Below are 27,880 nucleotides of genomic sequence, written 5' to 3'. Positions count from 1 at the left end.
GTATTTTCATTTTACCATATGTAAGAAACCTGTACGGTTTTTATATCTATTGTTGTAAATAATTTCCAAACTGATATAGAGTATGAAAAAACAACCTTTATTTAAAACTAAGTACATGAGGTATTTCTTATAAGCTAAATGTAAAATCATTTTCACAACGTTGTTCAATTAGGTGGGTTATAGAAATTATACCTAGGGTATACAAATAAGGTAAGGTCAATTAAGGTCAAGTAAGGTTCATTTTAGTTTTGCAAACTTTTATCAATTGTGTTGGTTTCATATGAAAAAATAATCGAAACTAGTTCAAATTCTCACTGTCAATGTTACCCAAATGATTTAAAGTTACCCAGGTGGACTGTAACATAGGTGGTCGGAACTGAGTGACGGTCGAGACGCGACGCGTCTGTCAAATATTATGTCAAATAGGTGTCGCGTCATTACTGCAAGCTACTAGGACGCGATTATAAAGTACATACTTAATTCTATTCCTTTTGTTTAAGTTTTAGACTGCAACTATGGAGCTAATTTCACAATCTCTAGATATGCATTGGTTAATGAAAAAAGACGAAACTAAGGATATATTTTTTTTATATCTACGGTCCCTAACTGTAGTAATTAATCTGAAAATACGAATGAATTCGTGTCTTAAAAATAATGTGAAAATATGAATCATGTCAAATAACAAGATTTGCATTTTTAATGAGATTCTTAGATAATATTACGTGCATTTTTTGAGTATTTTAAAGCAAAAATATATATACCTAAACTCGACTCGAATCAAGCCAAAACTGTAAGTCATCATCACCGTTATTCACAGCTTTTCTCTACCCACTGTTGGTCATAATAAGGCTTCTCCCGTTTAGGTCAGTCATCACTTTTCTGTATATATATATAAACCACTATCAATAACGGAGTAGCTATGGAAAGACATTTGTATAACAAGCCAATTAGCGCCCCTAGCGTGTTCTGTAAGAACAAATTGTCTATTTAATATTATCGCTCGCTACTCGATAGTTATAAGAACTTGATAGAACATAGCTACTCGGTTTTTTTGATAGTCGTTAATGGTACGAACTACAGTCTAAACTACATTGGAAAATCATCGCCTTTCCTCTATCATTGTAACGTTACCAATACTAATATGAAATGACAAATAATTATGATCTTAATATTGATTTTCATAAAAAATTACATGTGCCAGCTGACGCATTTTGTGCTCATGTATTGCCAAACCAATAAAGATCTATTCCTACTACCATCACCTACGACTTTGAATGACCCAACAGACAAATACATATTTAATTTGCAGACAGAGAAAAATCTCTAACGCACTAACCTTGTTAATATCGTAACATGCATTGATTTCAATTACTTATAATAAAATTGACTATTAAGCTATTATATAAACACATTTCGTAAGCAATAATATACTCTACTACTTGCGTATAAAGTCGACTTCTCTTTGTTAGAAGGAATGTGTTTGATTGTTGATTTTACTAAAAGAGACTATGCACGAAAGTCGCCAACCACCTGAAATATGTTGCCGGCTTAATGACGGCGACTTACAAATTGTCTTTAAATCCAAGTCGCCGACAATAAGCCGACGGCCGCTGACTTTGACTAAATAAATAAAGGTTAGAGTGAGGTAAAGCGCGGTACAGTTGTATTCTTAACTAACCACACGGAGTCGATCGCTCTGCCTTTCAGGTCCACTGATATCTGAAATAAATAAACAATAGTTCGTTTTTCATGTACTTTTATTTTATCGTATGGTTAGTAGTCAACCTAGTGTCAAAGTTGTTCAAGTCAAAGTAGATTTTATAAGATTTTTTCTTTTTCAAAAATTTCATTTGACTTGTAATTTTACAAAGTTTAGGAAATAAAGAATTAGACACGCTTAATCTATGCTTTAAATTATAAGCTAATTAAGTCAAAGGCTTTCGGGCGGCTTGCACAACTTTGACACTAGGTTGACCAATAACCATACGATAAGAAGAAGAACTTAAATAATATGGACTTGAAGCGCGTGGGAATCCACTTACAACAACTGAAAAGTAGTTATCTAAATTTACCTGTTCCAAATACATATGAGTTTTGTTATATGCTTTGAACTTGGTGTAGCCAAAGTCTTGAGAACGATATGCTGACCATTTTGGCTCATCGTCTGAAATAACATAAAGAAAAAGTATTTTATTTTTTTTTAACTGTGACCCGAACGTATATTAAAATAGAAGACGTAAGTAATGGTAGCGATCGTCGATCGCAGAGTCTCGAGTTCGATTAATTCCAAATCGCGCTATATAATTAGGGATTTCAAAATTGTCCCATATTATTTAAAGATTTTGCATCGTCTACTTATTTTTAGTTCTGAATACATCCACTGAAGTGGACTTAGTATTTTCGAGAATAGAACCCGATGCTTTGTCATAAGTCGCATAAACAATCATTAATAAATAAATATTATTGGACAATTCACACACGGTCATTTGATTCCAAACTAAGCAGAGCTTGTACTATGGAAACCAAATAACTGATAAACATACTTATACTTATAGATAAATTTACCACCAGGCTTAGAACAAATACTCGTGCTCATCACACAAAGATTTGTCCCGGGTGAGACTCGAACCCACGACACGCGGCGCTACTGCGCTAAACATGCAGTAAACAGAAAGAAAAGTCACACAGGTAATCGAGGCAATTTCATTTGTAATAGATATAACTTACTTAAGAAATGGTCGCGACCTTCCTGGCAGCCTGCTGACCCCGTAATCACATGAACTGGGGCACTGAAATACACAATAAAAATACAATATTGTACTGAAAATATGTTATGTTTGTAAAGTTTTCGCGACACAGGATCTATTTGACTGTTCCCATACTATATTATATAGTAATAGGACTGACAATACTCATGGAGAAACGTCTGTCTACATCACTAACCCCCGGTTTCTGAGGTACATTTAGCGGTAGTTTATCTATTCAATAGTTTAAACACTATTGAATAGATAAACTACTTCAGAAACCGGGGGTATGTGTAACAAAATGATGTTATGTATGTTTGTAAATTCGTGTATATCGTCGTATTTGTGGTTAAGAAATATACTGCAAAATTTCTTCTTAATAAAAGACAACTCCCGCACTAAGAATTGCTCTTGTGTCGCGGGGACTTTTGCAAACATACAAACAACGGACACAAAGCACAACCAGAAAATGTTTTATAATTGGATGGATATTTATTACTCTTCACACAAAAACGAAGTACCTAAGAAACTTCGATGTTAATTGGCACACCAATAGTTTATAATACTTAAGTTTAAAGTAAACACATCGCGTGTAATGTCGAGGTCAGAAATAAGTTTAGAAATAATAACAACAAATTAATTTTCATTTTATTTATTTTAATAAAATATACAAATGTTTCGAGTTTTTCGATTTACAGATCTGAATTGAGGTCGGAATGTTACATACATAAGTTTTACATAATAAAAGAATAGGTTTTCTAGTAACAAGGAAGAGGTACAAGTGGTTAAATGTGTTGTAACTAAACTAAGAACTAAACCAATAAGGGTGTAAATGTATTAGCGTAAATCCATACTACCCATACTAATATTATAAATGCGAAAGTAACTCTGTCTGTCTGTATGTCTTTTACCCAATCACGCCTAAACTACTAAACCAATTTGCATGAAATTTGGTATGGAGATATTTTGATACCCGAGAAAGGACTTAGGCTACTTTTTACCTCGGGAAAATGACGCATTCCCATGGGAAAATTCAAGTGGCGGACGAAGTCGCGGGTAAAAGCTAGTATTTTATATTTTTAAATAGTGTTGGCGAAAAGTGGGTGTACATTCACCTCTGCCTACACCTTCGGGTACAACTGGCGTGATATTATGTATAAATGTAGCTTCATTTGATTATGAATATTTCGGAACTGGGAATACACTACTTTTTCGACTCGGAAATCAAATTGAGGACCAGCACTATTAACGAACGCAATTTTAATAACAAACATTAGTATAGAGGGTAATTTCTCTGCCTACCCTCATGGAAAAAAGGCGTGAATTAATGTATGTAAAATTTCATCTGAAGAATTCAGTAATAGTAATAAATATGAGTCATGTAATGCGTAGTTTACATATAATTTGTTTACAATTAAAACAATGGGCTACAGGCGTTATTTTCCATATCAATCAGTATTTTATTACGTATTTGTAACTATAATTGTCACGGCAAATTAAATTATAATCATAGATTTTAATACGTACGTATGGATTTACGTTTCTATGCGATACAGAACAATATTATTTTCATCTAAATTTGACTGTACGGTACGAGGTTTTGAATTCGATTCCCAGATCCGGCAAGTCGGCAAAATGCTGTTAAACTTTTTCAATTTTTTACGAGTTTGGTTATGTGCCCACTGACCGGGATATGACAATAAACCCGCCCTCTACATATAATTAATATTGTAAATGGCGAAACGTGCCAGCTCTTCGAGTATAAACGACCTTTTTGAAAACAAGAACTAGCAAAGCTGCGGTCCAAAACTACTGTACGATGAATCATAAATAAAATAACATATTTGGATCAAAATAATTCAAATCAGAAAATATTTTTATTCCTCACTACTATATCTAAGAAAGCTACACGATTAACTTTGGCATATCAACCTAAAAAAACCTGCTGGCATAATAATGTACTAGGTAGATAAAATTAAGAGAGATAGCAAAATTGTTTATTCTAAGTAGGTATACGTATTTAGTAGGTGTGAGTGAGATAGTTATATATTGTAAGGTTTGTGCTGTTCCTTCACGATCCAGAAGGAATCTATCACTTGTCCTTTCATGTCTACGTCCACCTGAAAATAAAAAAAAAACAAGAGTGTAATTTTGTTTGACAATGGAGTCTCTTGATTTTGATGTTTCTAACATTTTTGGTGACTTTAGTGAAGTTTCTTAATATAAGTAAATAGCTTTTGTTTACACGATAATGTTATTTAAACACATCTCAGAGACAACTTTAAGACATTTCTTGAGGGTATGCGCAGTCTCCAGCCAGGACAAAGCCAGTGTGGTGGACTCAAGGCTTAATCCCTCGTTTAAGAGGTACTCTTGTCCAGCATTGGGACAGTAGTGGGTTAAAAACATATTAAGGTTGGATTACAGAGAAAAAATATCTAGCCTCTGCCTACCCCTGTGCGAGAAAGGCGTGATTTTTTGTTTAACATACTAAGTGGAACCAAAAGCAATGACGATGATTATATAAAACGTCATTAAATTAAAACACGAACGAGTTACAATCGTGTGATTAACATTAACAATGGATTTATTAAACGTTTCGCTTTAATTAATGACTAATGATTACGTCATCACTATGTCCAATGTTATAATTGTCATGACTTTTATTTCCTTCTGCTATGCAAAAGTACGATTAGCAAGTAAATTGAACATTTATATTAATAAATACATTTTACCAATTACTGCCCCACTACTGGGCAAGGGTCTCCTCCCGTAACGAGGGAGGGGTTAGGCCGTGAGTCCATCACTCATACATGTTTTTTTAAAAAGCACTAAGAATTGCTCTTGTGTCGCAGGGACTTTTACAAACATACAAACAACGGACTGAAAGAACAATCCTGACCCGAAACAACTACACTAGTCCCAAAAATTAAGGGATATAAAAAAAGAATCCAAATTTTTGGGTGATTTTCAACAAGCTGTAACTCCGAGGAAAATGGTCGTACAGAAAAAATAAAAAAAACAAATTGTAGCTCCAAGTGTCTAGTTTTTAGATATGACCATGAAAATTTTTTGTCATGGCCAGGTCTGGAGAAATCCTACGAAAACTACCAAAAAAAAATTTTACCAAATTTTTTCCCTCCTAAAAAAAGGTCCACGGGCTTTAAAAATTTTTTTTTTATTCTTTCGTTCTAAAGTTCTTTTAGAAAATTTAATCCTCTTTAATTTGTCGTATTCAAAAAGCCTGTACGACGATTTGCCACGGAGTTATCGTCAATCAAAGCAAAAAAGTTATTTTTGTCTTTGATATTCAATAACTCCGGAAATAATGATCGTACAGGAAATCAAAGGAGGGTTTTGAAAACTGCACAATATTCTCTATAAGAAAATGTAATCATCTTCTAAGAATTTTTTTTTTTTTGAATTGACACCTCGGACTGAAAAAAAGACAAAAATTCGCGAAATTAAGGATATTTGGATAACTTGGTATAACTTTGGATAAAATGGATGAACGAAGGATATCGTCGGTAATTTTTCAACCTCAAAGTGTCCCCTAAAATCTCTCAAAAATTCAAAGCGCTGCGATTTTTTTTTCATTGTGCCCCGAAGCTTCAAATTCTTTGTTGTTGCAAAAATCACAATTGTGAGCAATTTTGTGATTTTTATTCATTTTTTTTATAATTTTTTTTCTCTCTAAAATCTTTATTTTTTCGATTAAAAAGCAAATCGCAAAACGAGAGATCGTCTATCGCTGCCATGAAGTCAAAATCGAGATTCGTCAGTCCATAAGACACTGGTCCACTGTCTACGACCCCAATCGTGATGGTCATGCGCATAAGCCAATCGGGCTCGACGATGTCGTGGAGTGAGCATAGGCACGCGATTTTTCATGGTCATATCTAAAAACTAGACACTTGGAGCTACAATTTGTTTTTTTTATTTTTTCTGTACGACCATTTTCCTCGGAGTTACAGCTTGTTGAAAATCACCCAAAAATTTGGATTCTTTTTTTATATCCCTTAATTTTTGGGACTAGTTTATTTGTGGAACGCACTAGTAGTTGCTCCGTGTGGTAATCGAACCCACGACCCGGCACAACGCTTACGGCGTGACGACCTTAACCACTGCGCCACGCCACTTCAAACTCTCAAAATTGTGTTGAACAACTCTTACCCCTGGTTTCTGAGGTACATTTAGCGGTAGTTTATCTATTCAATAGCGTTTTTTTTATATGAGTTTAAAGGCTATTAGACATGTAAGGTTAGAGCACGATGTTTTCCTTCAATGTTAGAACAAGCGATAGTGAACAAAATGAATTACCTGTTCTACGTAGAGATGTGTTTTGTTCGGAGCCAGGAAGCGTGAGTACCCGTAGTCACTGCTCCTGAACGCTGACCACGGCGCCGGGTGCTCTGTCACAGAACATTTCAGGTTCATTACCTTCTTATAGGTGTAGTTGCAATGCATACTAATTTATTGACTTTATTGCATACTAGCTGACCCGCGCAACTTCGCTTGCGTCAAATAAGAGAGAATGGGTAAGTTTTTTCCCCGTTTTTGTACCATTTTTTACTGGTACTCTGCTCCTATTGGTCGTAGCGTGATGATATATAGCCTATAGCCTTCCTCAATAAATGGGCTATCTAACACTGAAATTTTTTTTCAAATCGGACCAGTAGTTCCTGAGATTAGCGCGTTCAAACAAACAAACAAACTCTTCAGCTTTATAATATTAGTATAGATAATAATATGCAATAGACACTCATAGTTATATAGTACATTCCCGTAGTAAAAAGTATCCTTTGTGTTTATCAAGGTTATAAACTACTTGTGTATTAAATTTCTAAAAATCCGTTCTGTAGCTTTTTCGTTAAAGAGTAACAAACATACATACATACAAACTTTCGCATTTATCATATAAATAGTATGTTACTCACTCTTGAAGGGGTCTGTTCGTTCTTGACAGCCGGCGGAACCCGTCACTATATGTACCGGAGCACTGCAAACAACATACATGAACATAATAATAATAATCTTTAATATAATAGTGTCATAGAACAGGCTGAGTTTAAGCAAATGTGCTTTGTTAATTGCAAAGTTAAGCATGCAACTACTATTACTTAAATGTCTAATAGTAACTTAAGTGTCACTGTTAACATCAAATGTAAGTATTTACAGTTTATTTTATCGCACTTAACCCATATCTGCCCATAAGGTCAAAAGCGACCAAAATTATGCACTCATTTACATAATATAGGTGGGTCCATACCCACCCAGGGAAAATCATGACCCATTCTCTCTACGGGTAGGGGTAATAGGTAACATTTTTTACTGGTACTCTGCTCCCTTTGGTCGTAGCGTGATGATATATAGCCTATAGCCTTCATCGATAAATGGGCTATCTAACACTGAAATCATTTTTCAAATCGGACCTGTAGTTCCTGAGATTAGCGCGTTCAAACAAACAAACAAACAATCAAACAAACAAACAAACTCTTCAGCTTTATAATATTAGTATAGATATACAAAAAATGGCGATAGAAAAGTTCTGGGCATAGATGGGTTAATTATATTTTTAACTTGACAAGTTACTATTGAACAATTACGAGCAAATTACTATACCTTATTATGTTCAGTTGATGTAAAAAAATATAGACCGTTTAAAGAATGATGTGTTATAAACATTTACACGAGAAGTTACATGTAATAAAATAAATGAACTTTATTTACCTTTAGAATTTTGAATAGTAATAAATATATTCACCAAAACTATAATCCAAACATTTGAAATATTTTTTTTGCATAAACATTGACGAATACATCCATAAAACAAAAGTTAGTAAAAAGCAGTACCATCCAAGCATAATCGTTGCTAAAATAGTTCATTTCATTCATCAGTAAGTTTAAATAACACCCACTAAGCACACACTTAAAATATTTCTTATATAATAAAAACAAAATAGAAAAGATCGCAGCTCGCGCGTTGTCTGGCGTACATTAAAATCGATTCAGCCGTTTTGACATATAAGAAGAACACAAGACAAACAAACATATTTACACTATTTTTTTAAAGACAACTCCCGCATTGAAAATTCCCTTTGAGTCGCGGGGATTTTTACAAACAACGGACACAAAGTACAACCAGACGGTAACAACAATTTGTGGATCACACAAAATAATTGTTGCGCGTGGGAATCGAACCCACCTCCCGACATAATGGTAGCGACGTGGCGATTTTAACCATTGCACCACGGAGGCACTCAAAAATTAATACCAATTTATTTGAAATCATTGCTCCCATATTATGAAAGTAGATCATTAACCTCCGGCTTCTGAGGCACATATAGCGGTAGTTTATCTATTCAATAGTGTAAATAAACTCATATATAAAAAAACAGTTCGAATAGATTAACTACCCCTAAATGTGCCTCAGAAATGGGGGGTAAATAAATCTGGTAACTCACCCAGGGTTAACATAGGGTTGTTCAAGAGAACCGTTGTAGACCTTGTTGTCGTAGAGCGGCCAGGTTCTCTCGTACGAGTGCTCGTGCGCCCAGATCACCAGGTCCACGCCGAACTGCTTCAGTAGGGGCTCCAGACCTGGACCGATCACAGATAATTGTATACAATACAGTTCTGATATTATTTATATTTTATTTTATTGGAAGACCAACAGCAACTAAACCAAATAAGCAATATACCTTAAAAATCCAATGGCCAATTATAGGTTCTCACTGTTAAATTATTATTAGGTCAGGGAAAAGTCTTTTCGCATTATAGTATTTATGAACTTGTAATAAAATCTTTTCTCTACACAAAAAAGCTCGATATTTGGGTACCTCGCGAGCTCACTGAAAGAAACCTAATGAACCGTGTACTCATTTGTGATTGTTGAAGCCAAAGAGATTTTATTACAAGTTCATACATACTACATATAATGCGAAAAGACTTTTCCCCGACCTAATATTATGTTTAGTTATTTATGAGAGTCAATAAAAGCAGGATTAGGAATAAAAGAAGTATTAGAATGTTAGTGTTAAAAATGAAATAAAACTTAACTAAATTTTAAGCATCGTATGAATCTTAGAGTGTAATACATTTACTCTTACCGTGTTTCATAGCAAAATATCGACAATTAAGAGTTATTTAAAATTGAGTTATGTTTGATAATTACTCATATACTTTCATATCACACATTCGCAAAGTATTATATACTTTATGAAGTCTAAAAATAATCTAAATTGAAATAATATTAATTGATAAATAACGGTTAACACACATTTCATGAAAGTTAGAATAAAGCCAGTTAGAACAGCCCAAAGGAAGCGCAAACACCACGAACACAGCATGCAATATCACTCAAGCAGCAAGCACACCCATCACTCACCATACAGTCCAAACAAGCCCGTCCTTGTATACTCCACACTGCAGTCGATATCGTTAGAGTCACTGCAGTACATAGGCCTGTGACCGTACAACACTATCCACGGCCGCTTTGACCTGTAACCATGCACTTTATATTATCAACCGATATAATGGCCAGTTTTATTGGAACCGGACTGCGCGAGTCCCAGTATTTAATACATAGGTACATACTATTCCTTCACTCTCATAGCTCAGTGGTTTGGCAGACACTACTAGTGCGAGGTCAGGCGTAGGACTATAGGTCAAACATGCTCTATAAGGCAAAGAAGTCTATGACCTCAAATAACTAACCACATACTAACCATTTCTTAAGAGAATAACTAAGGTATAACTGTTTTGGCCCAACCAGGGATTGGAAACTGAGACCCCTACACTACGGACAGTGAATGCACCTTATATATCTACATGTATATAAGGTTGTGTTCATCTTACCGACGCGATTGGGCACGTTGGGTCTACAGTCTCGGTCTTGGTTCGAGCAGTACATTGGACGGTGACCGAATATTACTAGCCAGGGGTGGGCGTGCCTGGTACAGTGGGAGGGAGTTAATAGGGTTTATTAGGTTCTAGCTTGACCCTAGAGGTTCAAACCTAACACATTTATATCTTTTGGAAGTTATGAGTCACGTATATTAGAATTAATTGACGATGAAGGAAAACATAGTAAAGATACCTTTCTTAACTTAAATTTCTTCAAAACATTTCTTGAAAGAATATGGATTCAAGGCCTAATCTAACCTAAACTCTTATCTCTCGGGGGGTGGTGTTTGTTTGTCAGTCAATAGGACAGTATTGTGTTCAATTCTTTTTTTTTTCTAAGATAACTGTAACACTAAGAGTTGCTCTTGTGTCGCGAGGACTTTTACAAACATAAACAACGGACATAAAATACACCCAGACCCGAAACAACCAGTTATGAATCGCACAAATAATTGTTCCGTGTGGGTATCGAACCCATGTACCCCGACATGATAGCAGCGTGGCGACCTTAACCACTTTACTATGAAGACACATATAAAACAGTAATCTTTATACCTATTTTCAGGCTGGTTAGCTTTCTGCAGATCTTTGAGCAGCCACTCATACTGGTTAGTGATGAGCTTGAGTCCGTACTCAATGAAGTAATACACCTCAGTGGAGATGGACACGAAGTGCACGGGGCCCAGGTCGAAGCTGTAGAACAGGTTCGAGTCTTTGCCCGGCATCGTGAAACGGTGTGCGTAGTTGCTGAAGTTACTGGAAGTAAGACAATTTTTATGAAAATAATTGCTTTAAAGGAACAACGTTTTTTGCCTGAAGGGTATTTTTTTTTGTATTTTGATAAACATATCCTAGTTTTCAAAACCTATTCTAATAATATAAAGCTGAAGCGTATTTTTAAAGCGCTTCTCAGGAACAAACGGATTTCATCTGTTCGATTAGGATTTAGTAATGTGTTGAGTAGTCTATCTATTAAGGAATCGTACAGGCTATAGTCACGTTAAAAAGAATAGAAGTATAGCAGTAATAAAAAATGTGAGGTAGGTGACAAGTTTTCCGCTCAAGGTCTTCTCCAGGCGTCGCGCATTACTACTTTTGTCATTTTTCAAGCTTTATAACCACAATCTTCCATCAAAGTCAAGGCTATCATCAAAGGCTAGTCTACTACTTACTACTTCTCCTCATGGTTCCCAGGACACGTCATATACAGCACGACAGCAGCGAAGGAGACAGTAGTGGTTAGCCTAAGATTTTATGATTTTGTAAAAGGTCACACCGCTAAGGTCAAAGTCACAAAGGTCAAGTGAAGCACTTACTACTTCTCATGGTGCCCAAGACATGTCATGTACGGCACCACAGCCGCGAGGGAGACAGCAGTGGTTAGCCTAAGTTCTCAAGATTTTGTAAAAGGTCACAAGGTCAAGGTCACAAAGGTCAAGTGAAGCACTTACTATTTCTCTTCATGGTTCCCGGGACACGTCATGTACGGCACCACAGCAGCTAGAGGCTGTATCTGTCGCATGAACTCGTCTCCCACGAGCGCGTCGTTGGTGTCCATGTCGTAGGCGAAGTCCCCCACGTGCAGGATCACGTCGAACTTGTCGCGCTGAGCCTCGTCTTGCAGGTACGAGAGGGACTGGAAATGTTAGCATAAATCTATATAGGACGGTCTCCATGGCAGAGGTTACTGGTCGCCACGCCACTATCGTAGCGTTGCGAGATCGTGGGTTCGATTCCCACACGGAACAACTATTTGAGAGACGCACAAATAGTTGTTTCGGGTCTGTTTGTACTTTGTGTCCGTTGATTGTATGTTTGTACAGTTTGTATGTTGTAAAGTACCCGCGACACAAGAGCAATTCTTAGTGCGGGAGTTGTCTTTTTTATAGATGTAACATAAATTAAAATCAATCACTGAAGTGTATGTATGAGAATAGAATTAACGGGGTTTATTGATAGAATTTGGCATTTATGATAGGTATCACAGGAACTATCTGGATCCCTTATTCATTATTAGAAGAAAAATATATTTTCAGATTTCTCATTAAAACAAAGTATAACAGTAGGTAGGTATATGATTAAAACATGTCAACAGGAAACAGCGGATAGCAAGCGCTACACTTCGCGATTACCTTATCTACCGAATAGGAGGAACAACTACTTTATAACGAACCATTTTTGCGCAAGTAATAATTTATGTTGATGTTATTATGTGAATAATTCTTATTACTTTTAGAACTTACTTACCTTTTCAGTGGTAACAGAAAGATTTGAAACTAACTTATGCTCGCGACCTCGTCCGTGTGAAAAGATTTAACAGGGTTAAAATAGAAACTAGCATAATACATACATACATAAAATCACGCCAGTAATTCCTTAAGATAAAGAAGATGTATGAAATTTACCCGTTTTTCGCCATTAACAATGTTATTCCTATTACCGTACTGACTACTACAGGGAATAATCTAATATAAATTAAGAATTAAGACAACCACGACTTTTTCTAACCTGGGAGTCGAACCTTGTAGTTATCAGCTGGATACACAACCGACATTACCACAGAGTACGGTAAAGTAGAAACCAGTAGGTATATATTTGAAACTCACATGTGCATTCTTGTTGCCCATATCGCCATAGATGGCAGCTCGCACCGGCCAGTCCTCGCCCTCCGGGGGAGTCTTGAAGGAGAACTCCTCCGACCAACCGTACACCGAGCCAGCGTGGTACACTGTCAATAAAATATACACCTTTGTTTAAATATGCTGTTCATATAATATACTACCGTTGTAGGCTAATTGTGATAATGTTGTCTTCAGTGAAGATTAAAGGTTTCTCTTATAATCAGGTTCTGCAATATACGGAATTCGTATCTGATCTAAGACCTTATACCAATACTTAAAAATAAAACTAAAATCCCTGATAAATATTAATCATTGCTTTTATTAAAATATATTATTATTTCTAGTTAGGTATCTATATTTGAAGTTACTTTAACTGTTGCCATGCTATTGGTACATCAATGGAGTAAGTGATCTCGATTTAACTTTTTAGTAAGGAGATACCTTGTTCCTATTGAGAAAAAATACAATGAAAACAGAAACTAACCAATTACATAGGAAAATATTGTGGTGTACGAAGTAGTCTGTAATTTCGCCCTGGCAAATCAAGTCTTCGGTAGTATAGTGGTCAGTATCCCCGCCTGTCACGCGGGAGACCGGGGTTCGATTCCCCGCCGGAGAGAATCTTTTTGGACATTATTTTGCGATAAACTGATGCCATAAGGACACATTCTACTAAATTAGTTATAAAAAGTAAATTATTCAAAGTATTTTTTTATTATTTTTTTTTTTTCAATTTGAGTTCTACGCGGCAGTCATCTCCCCACACTCATATAGCTAGTTCGTATTAAAGTAGCAGGCCCCGTCACTCGGCCGTACCTACAGCGATAAGTGCCTACAAATTCGCGTGGCGTCGGCGCTACTCCGGGAGTCGAGTGTCGACGCTCACGCGTAGAGTTCATTTAAAAACTATAAAACTTTACAGTAGGTACCTACCTACCACAAAATAATAGTACTAACTATAATTAGTTACTTTGTTGATACTAACAATATGGACTCATGTCTGAATTATTAAGGAATTTGTGTGATACTTTATAATTACGAGAGCAACTTTCAAATGTGACTTTTTGTTTATGGAGATATTTCAACGATTTTGGTATCAAATAAAAGGTCTAAGACTAAAACTATTTAATCCGTTTGAATGATATAAATCGCTTCACAGGATTAGGACATATGACGAATATAAAATAGTAAAAATGTAAACAAACCAAAACAGGTAGCAACGATGCGGCGAGCCCACAATCCTAGCGTCATAGGTAACGCGTTACTCTACGCCAGACAGTGACAGAGTTACGCGTTAAAAGAGAGCGGGAATACTTAGGTGAATATGTCGTTAGGTACGGAGCGCTTAATACGAGCTGAATTAGACTTTGTTGCTTAGTAGCAAGGGTCGTTATTTCTATAAATTGTTACGGGAAGTGTTTGTTCTGTACTTTAGTACTTATTATTCTGTGACGTGGCGTCGGCGCCACTCCGGGAGTCGAGTGTCGACGCTCACGCGTAGAGCTCGTGCGTGCGTTTATTACAAGTTTTATGAGTAATATTATTATAAAAACGTTTAAAATAGAATGGCAGGTTTAAAGCATTGCTCATTTGATGGATGTAGGTCGAAAAAGAAGGACGAGGGATTGTCATTTTTTTCATTACCTACAGATGAGGAAAGGTAAGTTCAAATTCATTTAAAAACTATAAAACTTTACAGTACCTACCTACCACAAAATAATAGTAGGTAGGTACTAAGCATAATTAGTTACCTTGCTGATACTAACAATAATATGGACTCATGTCTGAATTATTAAGGAATTTGATACTTTATAATTACGAGAGCAACTTGCAAATGTGACTTTTTGTTAATGGAGATATTTCAACGATTTTGGTATCAAATGAAAGGTCTAAGACTAAAACTATTTTATCCGTTTGAATGATATAAATCGGTTCACAGGTTTAGGACATATGAAGAATATAAAATAGTAAAAATGTACACAAACCAGAACTGTACCTAATGTTTCTGTTCTTCAACTAATGGAATGTACGTATATTGTAAGACTAGCTGACCCGCGCAACTTCGCTTGCGTCACATAAGAGAATCATAATTTTCCCGTTTTTGTAACATTTTTCACTCGTACTCTGCTCCTTTTAGTCGTAGCGTGATGATATATAGCCTATTGCCTTCCTCGATGAATGGGCTATCTAACACTGAAATAATTTTTCAAATCGGACCAGTAGTTCCCGAGATTAGCGCGTTCAAACAAACAAACAAACAAACAAACAAACAAACAAACTCTTCAGCTTTATAATATTAGTATAGATAATGAGGACTGTTCGACCCATTTAAAGAGCCATATTTTGTAGGGATTACATGATAAAAGTAGATAGTTTTTTTTAATAAACAGTTCGTTCGAAACGGTAGGTACAGACTGCAAAAAATATCCAAAAATTATTTGCACTATATCTGACCTGTGTTCATCTAAATACTTAAACATTATGATGACATTTATGTACATACCTATATGTATAGGAGAATAGGCAAGTAACATAATGTGGCAAAATAAAATAATTCTTAACCGATTCATTGCCACCTTCATTTTCGTGAACAATTCAGCCAGGCCCCATTCATTGGTCGGTGGCTCACCATTTGCGCCATCGGCCTCCCTGAAGGATGACTCAACTGATGAGTCATTGGCTCCTTGTAATGATTTAACGCTTTTCGCCATCATTCGAGCCAGTCTGACAACCAGAAACGTGTTACTGTGTTCTCCTATTCGAATTTGTGGATAATAAAAGTTAATATGGCGTTTCAAGGTAGTATTTGTTGGTTTTAATGAAATATTGCAGAGGTAGTAAACATTTTAGTAGTATTCAATCATTATTTATTATTGTAATATTATTTGTAGATAATCAGGACTACGACGATTTTACTGAATGTAGCCAGGCAATGTTTACTGATTTCCATGATCAACAAATTGAAGATAAAGAAAATCAAGGTTTTCCAAGCTGTAGTCAATCGAATTTACAAAAAAGTGTACAAGATGTTTTGCGGCAGTTATACAAAAGGTTTATGACACCTGACTAATAAAAATATTCTCTAAATTGAAGGGCCAGGTCTGATATTCACGGAAATGTTTAATGAGATCTGAAAAATGGTAGTTTAAGTGTTTTTTTTTTTTTTAATATCCGTTTTTATACAATTTTGGTTTGACTCACCAATTGAGCCATCGGCCTTCCTAAAGGTTTTTTAATGACTCAACTGTTGAGTCATTGGCCATGAATCGGTTAAGGGCGATCGCAAATATTACATAGGTACCTAAGCGACTGCACACAGTGGGCGCGTACGCGCGCGCACCAGTTTGAGCTTACATTTTAAAAATGTCTTGTTTTTGAGTAACTTGGTTTTAATCGCTGGTAAATATTGGATCTTCACCTACGATTTTCTCTAAAATAAAATCGTTGTGCGAAAGAACAAAAGTATGTCATTGCAAGAGAAAAAGTAGCTGCCCTGTAATAGTACCTACTTTATTTTACCACACTATAAAATAAAATAATATAGGCAGGTAAATATACTTTTTCCACTGAAATAAACTACCTACTGTCTTTCTGTATTCCAGACGCAAGCAATGGTTGGAAATCATCAACAGGCCTGACCTTGACAAACCAGATTTAAAAATCAAAAGTTACGTGGTTTGTTCTAAACATTTTGATAAATCTTCACTCATCTTAATACCCAAACTGAAGGCAGACGCAATCCCCGTACGAAATATACAGGAACTTAAGACATGTGACCAAGCTACACAAACTACAGATTCTTCCATACGTAATTTATCATCAAAAAATATAAAAAAGGCAGACAAAAAACGAACCCTATGTAAAAGTACTCAAAGTGCAATGGATCTTTCTAAAAGCACGCCCAGAAAAATGAAACTAAAACAATGTATAAATGAATTGCATTTAAAAAAAGGAAACCTCAGTAAAAATTGAATAACGTTAGAAGAGAATGTCAATCAAAAGAGTCCGAAGAATTTCAACGTTTTACATTTGAAACTGAAAGTGAAGTTACAGAAAGATTTCGTAAGCTTATTGAATGCCAAAGTAAAATGAACATACTACATATACTTGCCGAGTTCTAACCATGATAAACAATAATATAGCTTACTCAGAAAAGTGTGCCGCAACACAGAATATTTTCATGAAGAATGACATAGATTATTTATACGTAATGTAATTATTATTTTGTTAAAATCTCAATTTTAGAGTCGCAAATAACAGTTTTATCAAAAAATTACGTGAATCGTCTTTACAATGTACAACTTGTCCTCACCTTAAGGTAAATGATGTGCTAGCATCAAAACCTATTTGTATCGTCATCGTACCCTGCGATCACAAGTGTGTAGTGTGCTACATTATTTACTTTTACTTTACTATTTTCTACAGGCTATGTGCGTGCGAACAAAAAATATATATTTTTATATTTTTGCTAACTGTACAACCCCAAAAACTGAACATTGCCTGGAATTACGAGTGATTGTAATCGCAGACTACTAATTATTATTATTATTTGTGTATAATATAACAATAGTCACGACATGTAAATTAAATAAAAAAAGCATGTATTTTAAAGCTTATTTTTATTTCATGAGTCCTGAGTCCCTTCATAAGTTCCTAAAATATCTAACTACTTAAGTACATATTTTAGATTATCGTATTCTAATAGCAGGTAGCAACGATGCGGCGAGCCGACAACCCTAGCGTCATAGGTAACGCGTTACTCTACCAGGGGGGTTCCACTCCGCAGAGTAGGTATGATCGGCCGCCGGGCCGCATATGCGGCCTATCTCAGTAGGTTGCCACTCGGCGCGCTCGCTGACCGCGTCGCGCGATTTAGTGCTAGCTACACTTATCTATTTTCTTAATCTGTTTCCTGTTTTAATGAAAAATATGTCAACTAAACAACAAAAATCCAGTAAAAAAGCTAAAAGATACTGTAGTGTTTATGGGTGCATGAACAAAGACAATACGGAATCGAAAATATCATTTTTTAATGTTCCGAAAAATGTTGAAAGGTAAGCAAGCAGTTTTATTGTGTCCCTTCGTCCAGCATACTCACCATGGAATCCTGATATTTCATGAATGTCAAAAAACTGTTCTGAAATAGTGCTAAATAGTGCCCAAAGGAAAAAAATAGTGCTCTTGTACTTGCGAAGTTATAGCCATAGTTCGATGAGTATGCTGGACGAAGGTTTCGCCCAGCATACTCACCTCCGTCCGGAGAATCTGTATACGCTTCAAACATAATTCATACTTCAAAAAATAGTTCCCAAATAGTGCCAAACGGTGCCCAAAAAGAAAAAACAGTGCTCGAATAACTTCGGAGTTATAGGCTTCGTTCAGTGAGTATGCTGGGCGTAGGTTCTACGCCCAGCATACTCACCTCAGTGCGCGAATATCGAACGAGCTATAGGTACAATTTACGTCTCAAAAAATTGTGCTTGAAATAGTGCCCAATATCAGTCCAATTTTTGCTTGACTTTTGACCTAGAAAACCATTAAATTTGATTGTAAACTTCTACATACATTACATTGAGTACAGTCGAATACAATATTATTAACTTTCTTTCTAACAATTTTTGTCTTGTGTAAATTATTAATTGTTTATGTAAGGGAGTATTTACTTTAGAATCGCAATATTATTAATTACACATTATTTTAATAATACTTTATAATAATACTAGCTGACCCGCGCAACTTCGCTTGCGTCACCTAAGAGAATGGGTCAAAATTTTCCCCGTTTTTGTAATATTTTTTGTTGCTACTCCGCTCCTAATGACCGTAGCGTGATGTTATATAGCCTATAGCCTTCCTCGATAAATGGGCTATCTAACACTGAAAGAATTTTTCAAATCGGACCAGTAGTTCCTGAGATTAGCGCGTTCAAACAAACAAACAAACAAACAAACTCTTCAGCTTTATTATATTAGTATAGATGATTAAGCCTTCGCGCGTCGCATGCGACCCCGGTAGCTAGGAACAATGATTTTATATATTTTGTCTAGATCACGGCGCTTGAAGGATTAAGATATCAAATGAAGTAAATCATGGATGAAAAATAAAGTTGCTGTTATTAATGCTTACATTACAACTGACAAAATTATTCAAAATAATCATTTTCCGGATCAAGGATTCATTAATTGATGAAACTATTGGAAAGAGTTTTAAAAATTTGTATAACTATGTCACAGTACTAGTTTTGACTGGTTATAAGTTTTGCCTGCAACATATATACAAAAAGAAACTGTATAATTTCATTTTTACAATTTTTCAAGATATTAATTTTATTGGCTGCAAATGACTGTTTTAATTCAGACAAACACACAATGCAATGAAGTAATAGACTTCATTTACGCTTAAAGTTTCATTCATTTATTATTATTTATAAAATAAATAATAATGCATTTAATCGAAAGTTTTTGACATGTGAGAAAATACCATAATTATTTCCAATAACATGAAGTCTACAATTAGAAAGTTTAATATTTTTGTCCAAAAACATGTGTCGACGACTGTACCCCATTTTACGTTAGTATGTAGAAGTTTACATTAAAATTTTATGGTTTTCTAAGTCAAAAGTCAAGCAAAAATTGGACTGATATTGGGCACTATTTCAAGCACAATTTTTTGAGACGTAAATTGTACCTATAGCTCGTTCGATATTCGCGCACTGAGGTGAGTAGTGAGGTGAGCATACTCACTGAACGAAGCCTATAACTCCGAAGTTATTCGAGCACTGTTTTTTCTTTTTGGGCACCGTTTGGCACTATTTGGGAACTATTTTTTGAAGTATGAATTATGTTTGAAGCGTATACAGATTCTCCGGACGGAGGTGAGTATGCTGGGCGAAACCTTCGTCCAGCATACTCATCGAACTATGGCTATAACTTCGCAAGTACAAGAGCACTATTTTTTTCCTTTGGGCACTATTTAGCACTATTTCAGAACAGTTTTTTGACATTCATGAAATATCAGGATTCCATGGTGAGTATGCTGGACGAAGGGACACGTTTTATTGTAATTACTTAATTCTGTAATTGTTACGGGTAATGATAATGAAGCATATAAAACAGAGAGCAAGGCATAGTTAAGCATTTCCGTAAATAATTGTTTTTGTTTTTCATCTCAACAGTAAAATTCGTGCCATCGAGTTCTGGGCTAAAATAAATATTTTTAGGATAAAGGTCTGAATAAATATGTGTGTCATAAATTCTTATCTTTCTGGTAGGTATTCATGCGGTGTTTTAACATAATGCCATGATATTTCGTCTTTTAAGATAATACATTATTATAAGTAGGTACTTTTGTTTGAGACTGCGATGTACTTTGCTGTTGTTCAGTAGGTTATGCTAATAGTGACTAGTAATATTTTAGATTTAATTGCTAATTTCCTTTTATTATTTCATAATTTGGTTTGGCAATATCTGAATCCATTTCTAATTCCAAGCTTCGCGTAGGTTTTTAGGTTTCATTTTGGGTGACACTAAGTGGATACTAAAATAATATATTTCTTTTTCGAATGATATCAACAATAATTGAATAACTAAGGAAATAATCCAGTGGCGTACTTTTAAATGTAATATTAAAGTTAAAAACATCTTTTTATTTCGCGATTTGTTTAAAATTTAGTTGCCGAGCAAATTTTTTGGCAGTTTCACTTGTTTTATTTTAAATGAACTGGGTCTAAAAAGTATGTACTTTTCAGTAAGTAAGTAAGTAAGTAACAAGAAACATTTTAATCTGAATGTAATCCAATAATATTTTTAATTTCAGACGACAAGAATGGTTAACAGCAATCAACAGAGAAGATTTACTAAGTACTAGTAAGAATACACAAAACTTCGTTTGTTCTGCGCACTTTGATGATTCTGAAATACTAATTTCTACTAAAAGTCGTCTTATAAATGAAGCAATAATACCCACAAAACTATTACCTCACAAATCGCACCAAAATATTCATTCAGATACCTATAATTTCAAAATTACAGTTAAAAGTACATCCACTGAAGATCTTCCGCAATCATCTAATGATCAGTCATCTCAATCTACAAAGAAAAAAAATGTTTTGGTATCTACTTATAGTCACACTCAATGTCAAACTGAAACCCAACTACTACATGAAGCTTTGCCAATCAAAAAAGAAACAGAACCAGAGATTGCCAAACCAAATATAGACACAAATAAGTTGAAAGATAAATTAATAGCAACATCTGAAATATCACCATATACCACTAATATTTCTGCACAACTGCCAAGTACATCACAGTCTCAAACAAAAGTTCGTATATTAACATCTAAAGCTGTTTCTACTTCAACACAAACAGATTCGAATGAAATTTCTAACAAAATGACACAGACCACAATGGCCTTATCTGAAAAATCGCCTCGCAAAAGAAAACTAAAAAAAGACATTGAGATCGGCAAATGTAAAAAAAGGCGATTGGAACGAGAAGTTCTGAAAATTCAGAAAGAATTAGAAGCAAAAAATGCATCTTTGCTTACCGATTCTGACGACGAAGTATCTCAAAGGTTTATGAAGTTGGTTGAATGGCAAAATAAAGTAAGAAACAAATTCAGAGGCAATCGTTACGATGCCGAGTATAAAATATTTGCTTTGAATTTACACTACGCTAGTCCACACACATATCGCTGCCTCCAAACTGTTTTAAAACTTCCCAGCAGAAGCACATTAAACCGATTAAAATTTAAAATTCCTCCCAAACTTGACGATCGTGTCTTAAATAGCATATCTCTAAAAATTAAATCGCTACCTGCCAAAGCAAAATATTGTACCATTTGCGTAGATGAAATGGTACTCAAACGAAATTTATATTATGATTTGAAAAAGGATGAAATAATCGGTTTTCACAATATAAACGGTACCATTTCACCAGAAGCTGCGAGCAATGCCTATGTCATAATGTTACAAGGTATTTATTGCAAGTGGAAGCAACCAATAGCCTATGCTCTTCTCGGAAGTACAAAACACTACGCTGAATTAGATTCATGGATGAATGAAGTAATTTTGAAACTTTTTGGTGCAGGTATTGAAGTTAAAGCCGTTATATCCGATCAAGGGTCAAATTTTGACAAATTTGCAAAGGTTATCAAAAATGTGACTATAGATAAGCCATACTTTTTTGTTAATGAGCACAAAATATTTTATATTTTTGATGTGCCACATTTGTTGAAGTGCGTGCGGAATAACTTGCTATCGAGCGATTTTCATTACAAAAAAGACAAAATATCATGGAATTACGTTAAAACATTGTATGAACACCAGAAAGACAAGAATTTTAGACTTATACCCAAAATAACAAATGCTCATGTAGAACCAAACAACTTTCAAAGGATGCGAGTAAAATATGCTGCCCAGATCTTCAGCAATACGGTATACGCTGCACTCGAAACATATATTGACTTTGGTAAAATCGCAGAAGAGGGTAGAGGAACAGCTAAATTTATAAAAACAATGGATGACTTATTTGACGTACTGAATTCCTCAAAAATAAAAACTACTAAAAAGTTACAGAGTGCTTTTAGAATGTCTACAGAACAGAAATTAATTTTACAAAATGCTCAAAATATGTTTGCAACTATTAAATCAACAAATCGTACTACCGGAAAGAACAATACTAATCAGATAAAGACATTCCAAAACTTCCAAATAACTATTCAGTCAGTATTACAACTGTTTGAAGACTTAAAGTCGGAAGGTTTTCAGTACCTATTCACGAGACGGCTTAACCAAGACGGCCTGGAAATTTTTTTCGGGTCAGTTAGGCAACAAGGCGGTTCCTGTTTCGAGCCTACATCCATTCAGTTTACTCGAGCATTTTCAAAATTGTTCTTTGTCAACATGCTGAAAAGTGACAAAACTAACTGTGAATCTGATATTTATGAAATTTTGCTTAAGGCAGAGGATATAATGAACAAGGAATCTTTTAACATGACTGATCAAGCCAAGCCCTCACTAGTTGCTTTGGATGGTGAAATTGATTATCGTGTGGACTTACCCGAAGCAAATGCACTAACGTATGTTGCAGGTTTTTTACTTTATAAATGTTTTGAAAAACACTCGGATTGCAAAGAAACGCTTAAAATGCTTGACTCTTCACTAGATCTGGATCAAATTACTTTCACACATTACAAGGCATATAATAGAAGTAAATCATTTTATGGCAATTTGAAGATTCCATCTCAAGAAATGAACGAATATATTCAAAATTTAGAGACAGTATTTACACACAATTTCGAGCACCATTTACACGGAAACCCTGGGAGTGAAATATTTAAATTACTAAAAAATGTTAAATTACCAACATTGCCGTGTTCGTGTTTTCCCGTTGACTATTTATTAAAATTGTTTGTGAGGCTTCGTATATTCTCAACCTTAAGATTTAATAATCGGAATTTTAAATTGGGCAAAAAATCTATCAAACAGTATTTAAAAGTAAAGCAACTGTAATATTCATTAGTAATTAGGAAAAATAAAACAAATTAAAAGTTTATGTAGATGCCTACCGACATACTTAATAAATAATTATGCTTTCTACTACTTATGTGTTTTCTTACTCGTAATTCCCCTGTTTATACAATACAATTTCATGATAGTTTAATACTTACTATTAATTTTATAAATCAAAATACTAATACAATAGTACTAGCTTTTAGACTAGGCGCTGCGACATCGAGCGGCCAGCGGCCAGCGTGCACCAGCGCGGCGCGGCGGCAGAGAGCGCGTGGCGTCGGCGCGTCGTCGCAATCCACGGAATACCTACCTATTAAAAAAGTGGCGGCGGCCAATCGTTCGTTCTATTCGCTTCTTTGATTTTACCTATAGTAAAGTTATGTAGAAACCTATATTTATTTAATGGCCAGACAGCAATACAATTTTAATTTTATTTTATAATGGTTAATGGGTTTTTCAGAAACTATTAGGAACAGATTAACATGTTTTGAAGTATTGTATTTGCATCGGTACACACTGTTCTCTTTATTGATTTATTTAAATATTTATATCGACTAGTGATAACCGTGTTCCGGCGGTGAAACCGGAGACGCGCGACGATACCCAATGGAGTATGAACGCTCGCGCAGCGCTATAAGTCTCAATTTCGTGTGGCAGTCGTAAGTGTAGGTATTTTTTTATGCCTAAACTCCACTTTTGTTCAGAAGTGGACCTTCTGTACGGTAGTACTATTACTTATTCTGTGACTCTACGCCAGACAGTGACAGAGTTACGCGTTAAAAGAGAGCGGGAATACTTAGGTGAATATGTCGTTAGGTACGGAGCGCCTATACGAGCTGAATTAGACTTTGCTGCTTAGTAGCAAGAGTCGTTATTTCTATAAATTGTTACGGGAAGTGTTTGTTCTGTACTTTAGTACTTATTATTCTGTGGTAGTAGTATTAGTACCTATTTACTTTTACTTTTAAACAATGTATAAAAGAATACGGGAATTAACGCGAAATTACCGTATTCTATTATACATTAATCATCTATGTATACCTCTACACGAGATCTTTTCATACCTCTCTGGGAGACGATACATGTTCAAGAGTACTTTCCTAGCCGCAAAATACAAATAGCAGGCATTCTTCACCACCACTCACCATATCTAGTGTTAAACTTAAGTCCAGACAATGTGACAGTGTGTATGTGCTGCCTGCGCCTCAGTGCTCCTCCGTCAATGAACAGCTTGCTGTGACCCCTGGCCTCGCGGTCCATCACACCTTCCCCGTACTGCACGCGGGACTCGTGTGTCGCGTTGAACGTAGACCATGTTACTACTATGTCGTTTGTGTTCTCTGAAATTGAGACATGATTGTTTGAACATATTGGGAAGTGGTAAAATAAGTTCTCAGTAAGATGATGGCACCCAATTTCTAAAATTTACTAGTTTTCGAGTTGAAGAATCATATTTACTTTACTAAACAAATTATAGACCAAGAAAAATATACAAGTAGCCGGCTTTCGCTCGCGGAGTGTAGTATCTTATATTCTTCCCCAGCCAGGATATAAACAACCAAAGTACCAACTTTAATTTAAGTTGGTTGAGCTTATTTTATGTAATATAATATTCCCGAAAAGTCTAAAGTGACCTCTATTTATTATCTTACTGATATTTATTTTTGAATAATAAATCACCATTCCCATTATATTGTTAACATTGCAATGAAGATGCAATTGGTGTGGGACTGCAGGTTGATAAAATATGAGTCGGTCTGTCCCCAAATAATATGGGTTTGAGATAGAGGGATCCAGACAGACATACATAATATGATTTAGGTAACCAGTTCATGAATGAGTAACACATAGAATATTGTGAAATAATATAATAACTGTGGAGTCCAAACTTCTCAATAATAAAGGACATTTACGACAGTAAAGTTTTGTTTAAAGTTTCAACATAATATGTTATTTCGTAATAATCATAACAAACTAAACTTCATAAACATAATATAGTCATAAGAAAAGCTATAAATAGCAGTTATTATTTAAAATATTGCTTTATTTCATAACTGACTTGCAATGTATTAAAATAATCATATTGTTATTATATGCCAACTAGACAACAACTATTCAATTCTGTTACATTGATTAGTTTTGACCTGACAGAACAAACATAGACTGATAATACACTAGTATTGAAGTCAAAGAATTATCTACCAACTGTCACCCCATTTTACTTATCAATTAGTTTGTTGTGAACAGAATTGTGGCTCAGTTATCACACCATATAAGTATCTATAATATTTAGGTATATTATACAGATTTAAAAACAGGATGTACATAGTATACTGTTATAGGACTACAGATAAAATGTGGTCCAATTTATTTTTAGAAATACATTATCTTTACCAATTCTACTTTTATTCGTAAAGAACTAACCATTTTTCATATGGATTTTTACAGATTTGCCAACAAAAATAGACACAAGGTACAACTGGAAAGAGAACATCTACACATTTCCTCCACATGGGAATTGACCCCAAGACCCTCCAATGCAGTGGTAGCAACAACAAACCAGTGTGCCATAGAAGCTGTCTTTGCAAATGCACCTCGAATAAAAAAGGAATTGGGAATTTATTATTATTTTATTTTGTCCTTAGCCTGTTGGAGTGTCCAACTGCCGGGCAAAGGCCTCCCCCTTCCCTTCCAAATTCCCCATGCCTTAATGACCAACAATTTTTCAATACTGATTTTAAAACATTAAGCTATCTGGCTATAATGTGATAAATATTGGGGAGCTTACTAAGTGTAAAATATAATTGAGGTCCAGTGAATATGTCCAATAAAAACACAGTAACCTGTAACAAGTCTATTTTAAACAAGTCATAATATGTTATCCTATGTTTGTTATACTAGAAAATTTCATAATAAATTTCTATTCAATCACCATTGTTCTTTTAAAAATATTACTTGTATGTCTATGATCTAGGTCAAACAAAGAATTATAATAAACATTAGCCAATACATTTTATCATATTAAATGTAATTTACACACTATCTGACTCGAAATATCCCAGAGGATTAGTAGAAGGTTTAAATACCTACTGCCAATACTTTATAAGACTTGCTTAATGAAAATAAATGTCAAGAGTGAAAAAGCAGTGTCATTATTACATTATTTCCTTGTATTTTCCTTGAATGGTTCACATACCTACCTATAATACTCGCGGGCTGGTACGCACTTGTATAATATAATTAGGAAGGTAGTTCAAACATAGAAACTGAGGAAGTTACACAATATTTAACTGCCCAATGTAAATAGACTGACAGTAGACTAGTTTAATATCATTTAATAGCTAGCGTAGCGTAAAAAGACCTATAAATATAAAAAAAATAATTGCTGGGAAAAAATTGTCTTCTGATGTTCGTAGTTATTATTTATGAATTTTCGACTTACCGCCAAAAGCGATATGTACTTGCTCCGGCTGACAATGATCGCAATCATATCCAGGACCCGGTCTTCGATAATCTAATATTTTACCCCAACTTACTCCTATTAAAAATGAAAATATTAGCAACTTCATGTTCCTAACTCTAAGAAAATAAAAGCTAATTAATTCCTGCCCCTAGTGACCTGGTGAACTTTTATGACACTGAGTTAAAACGATCAACAGAACAATGCTTGCTCTAGTTTGTCCAATGAAATACTAATCGGTCTTTGTTTTGTTCAAAATTTATAAACACTTCTCGTAATCGCCGACGACGATGAACGTCAATAACACGCGTTCCGAAACTTGATATTTAAACCAATGAGGTCCTTAAGAAAATATTACGTTCTTATACTTGACTTGCAGGTATCGCGAAATGTATACCGCAATCCGAATTAATTCTGATATCTTTTATTTATATTATTATAATTATCTACTGCGAACATTAAAAATAAAATTATAATTTAACTTCGCAATCATTTTGGTCTCAATTTTTTTACTATGTTCAGAATGCACTTACAGTCTGGCGTTCCGTTACGCAAAAGTTCACAAAACTTCGCTATCTGTCAATTCAGTTGAGAGGAAAGATTTTTGAAATATAAATTATTGCTGGTTTTGGTGTTTTAA

At 34.9% G+C, this 27,880-nt stretch overlaps 1 protein-coding gene and 1 non-coding gene across 3 annotated transcripts; one reads left to right on the top strand and one right to left on the bottom strand.

Annotated features, from left to right (window-relative positions):
- Window positions 1-76: 76 nt before the first annotated feature.
- LOC142976884 (acid phosphatase type 7) lies at window positions 77-27,547 on the bottom strand. Of its 2 annotated transcripts, none has more exons than XM_076120461.1 (10): window positions 27,223-27,547; window positions 24,926-25,120; window positions 13,256-13,377; window positions 12,101-12,285; window positions 11,205-11,405; window positions 10,132-10,244; window positions 9,209-9,344; window positions 2,728-2,789; window positions 2,073-2,164; window positions 77-1,719 (listed from the first exon to the last, which is right to left on the bottom strand). In XM_076120461.1, the coding sequence occupies exons 1-10, from the start codon at window positions 27,347-27,349 to the stop codon at window positions 1,636-1,638; spliced, it is 1,317 nt and encodes a 438-aa protein (XP_075976576.1). In that variant the 5' UTR covers window positions 27,350-27,547; the 3' UTR covers window positions 77-1,635. The 2 variants fall into 2 exon arrangements, with proteins under 2 accessions (XP_075976576.1, XP_075976577.1); XM_076120462.1 differs by lacking the exons at window positions 77-1,719; window positions 2,073-2,164; window positions 2,728-2,789 and adding exons at window positions 3,381-4,864; window positions 7,065-7,156; window positions 7,682-7,743 and having other exon boundaries at window positions 27,223-27,546.
- Window positions 13,818-13,889, top strand: TRNAD-GUC (transfer RNA aspartic acid (anticodon GUC)). The gene has a single exon. It is a non-coding gene; the product is annotated as a tRNA-Asp (tRNA).
- Window positions 27,548-27,880: the final 333 nt, after the last annotated feature.

Source organism: Anticarsia gemmatalis, chromosome 12 (assembly GCF_050436995.1).
Source record: "Anticarsia gemmatalis isolate Benzon Research Colony breed Stoneville strain chromosome 12, ilAntGemm2 primary, whole genome shotgun sequence".
Taxonomy (NCBI): Eukaryota; Metazoa; Arthropoda; class Insecta; order Lepidoptera; family Erebidae; genus Anticarsia; species Anticarsia gemmatalis.
This window is presented reverse-complemented; position numbering and strand designations above follow the sequence as displayed.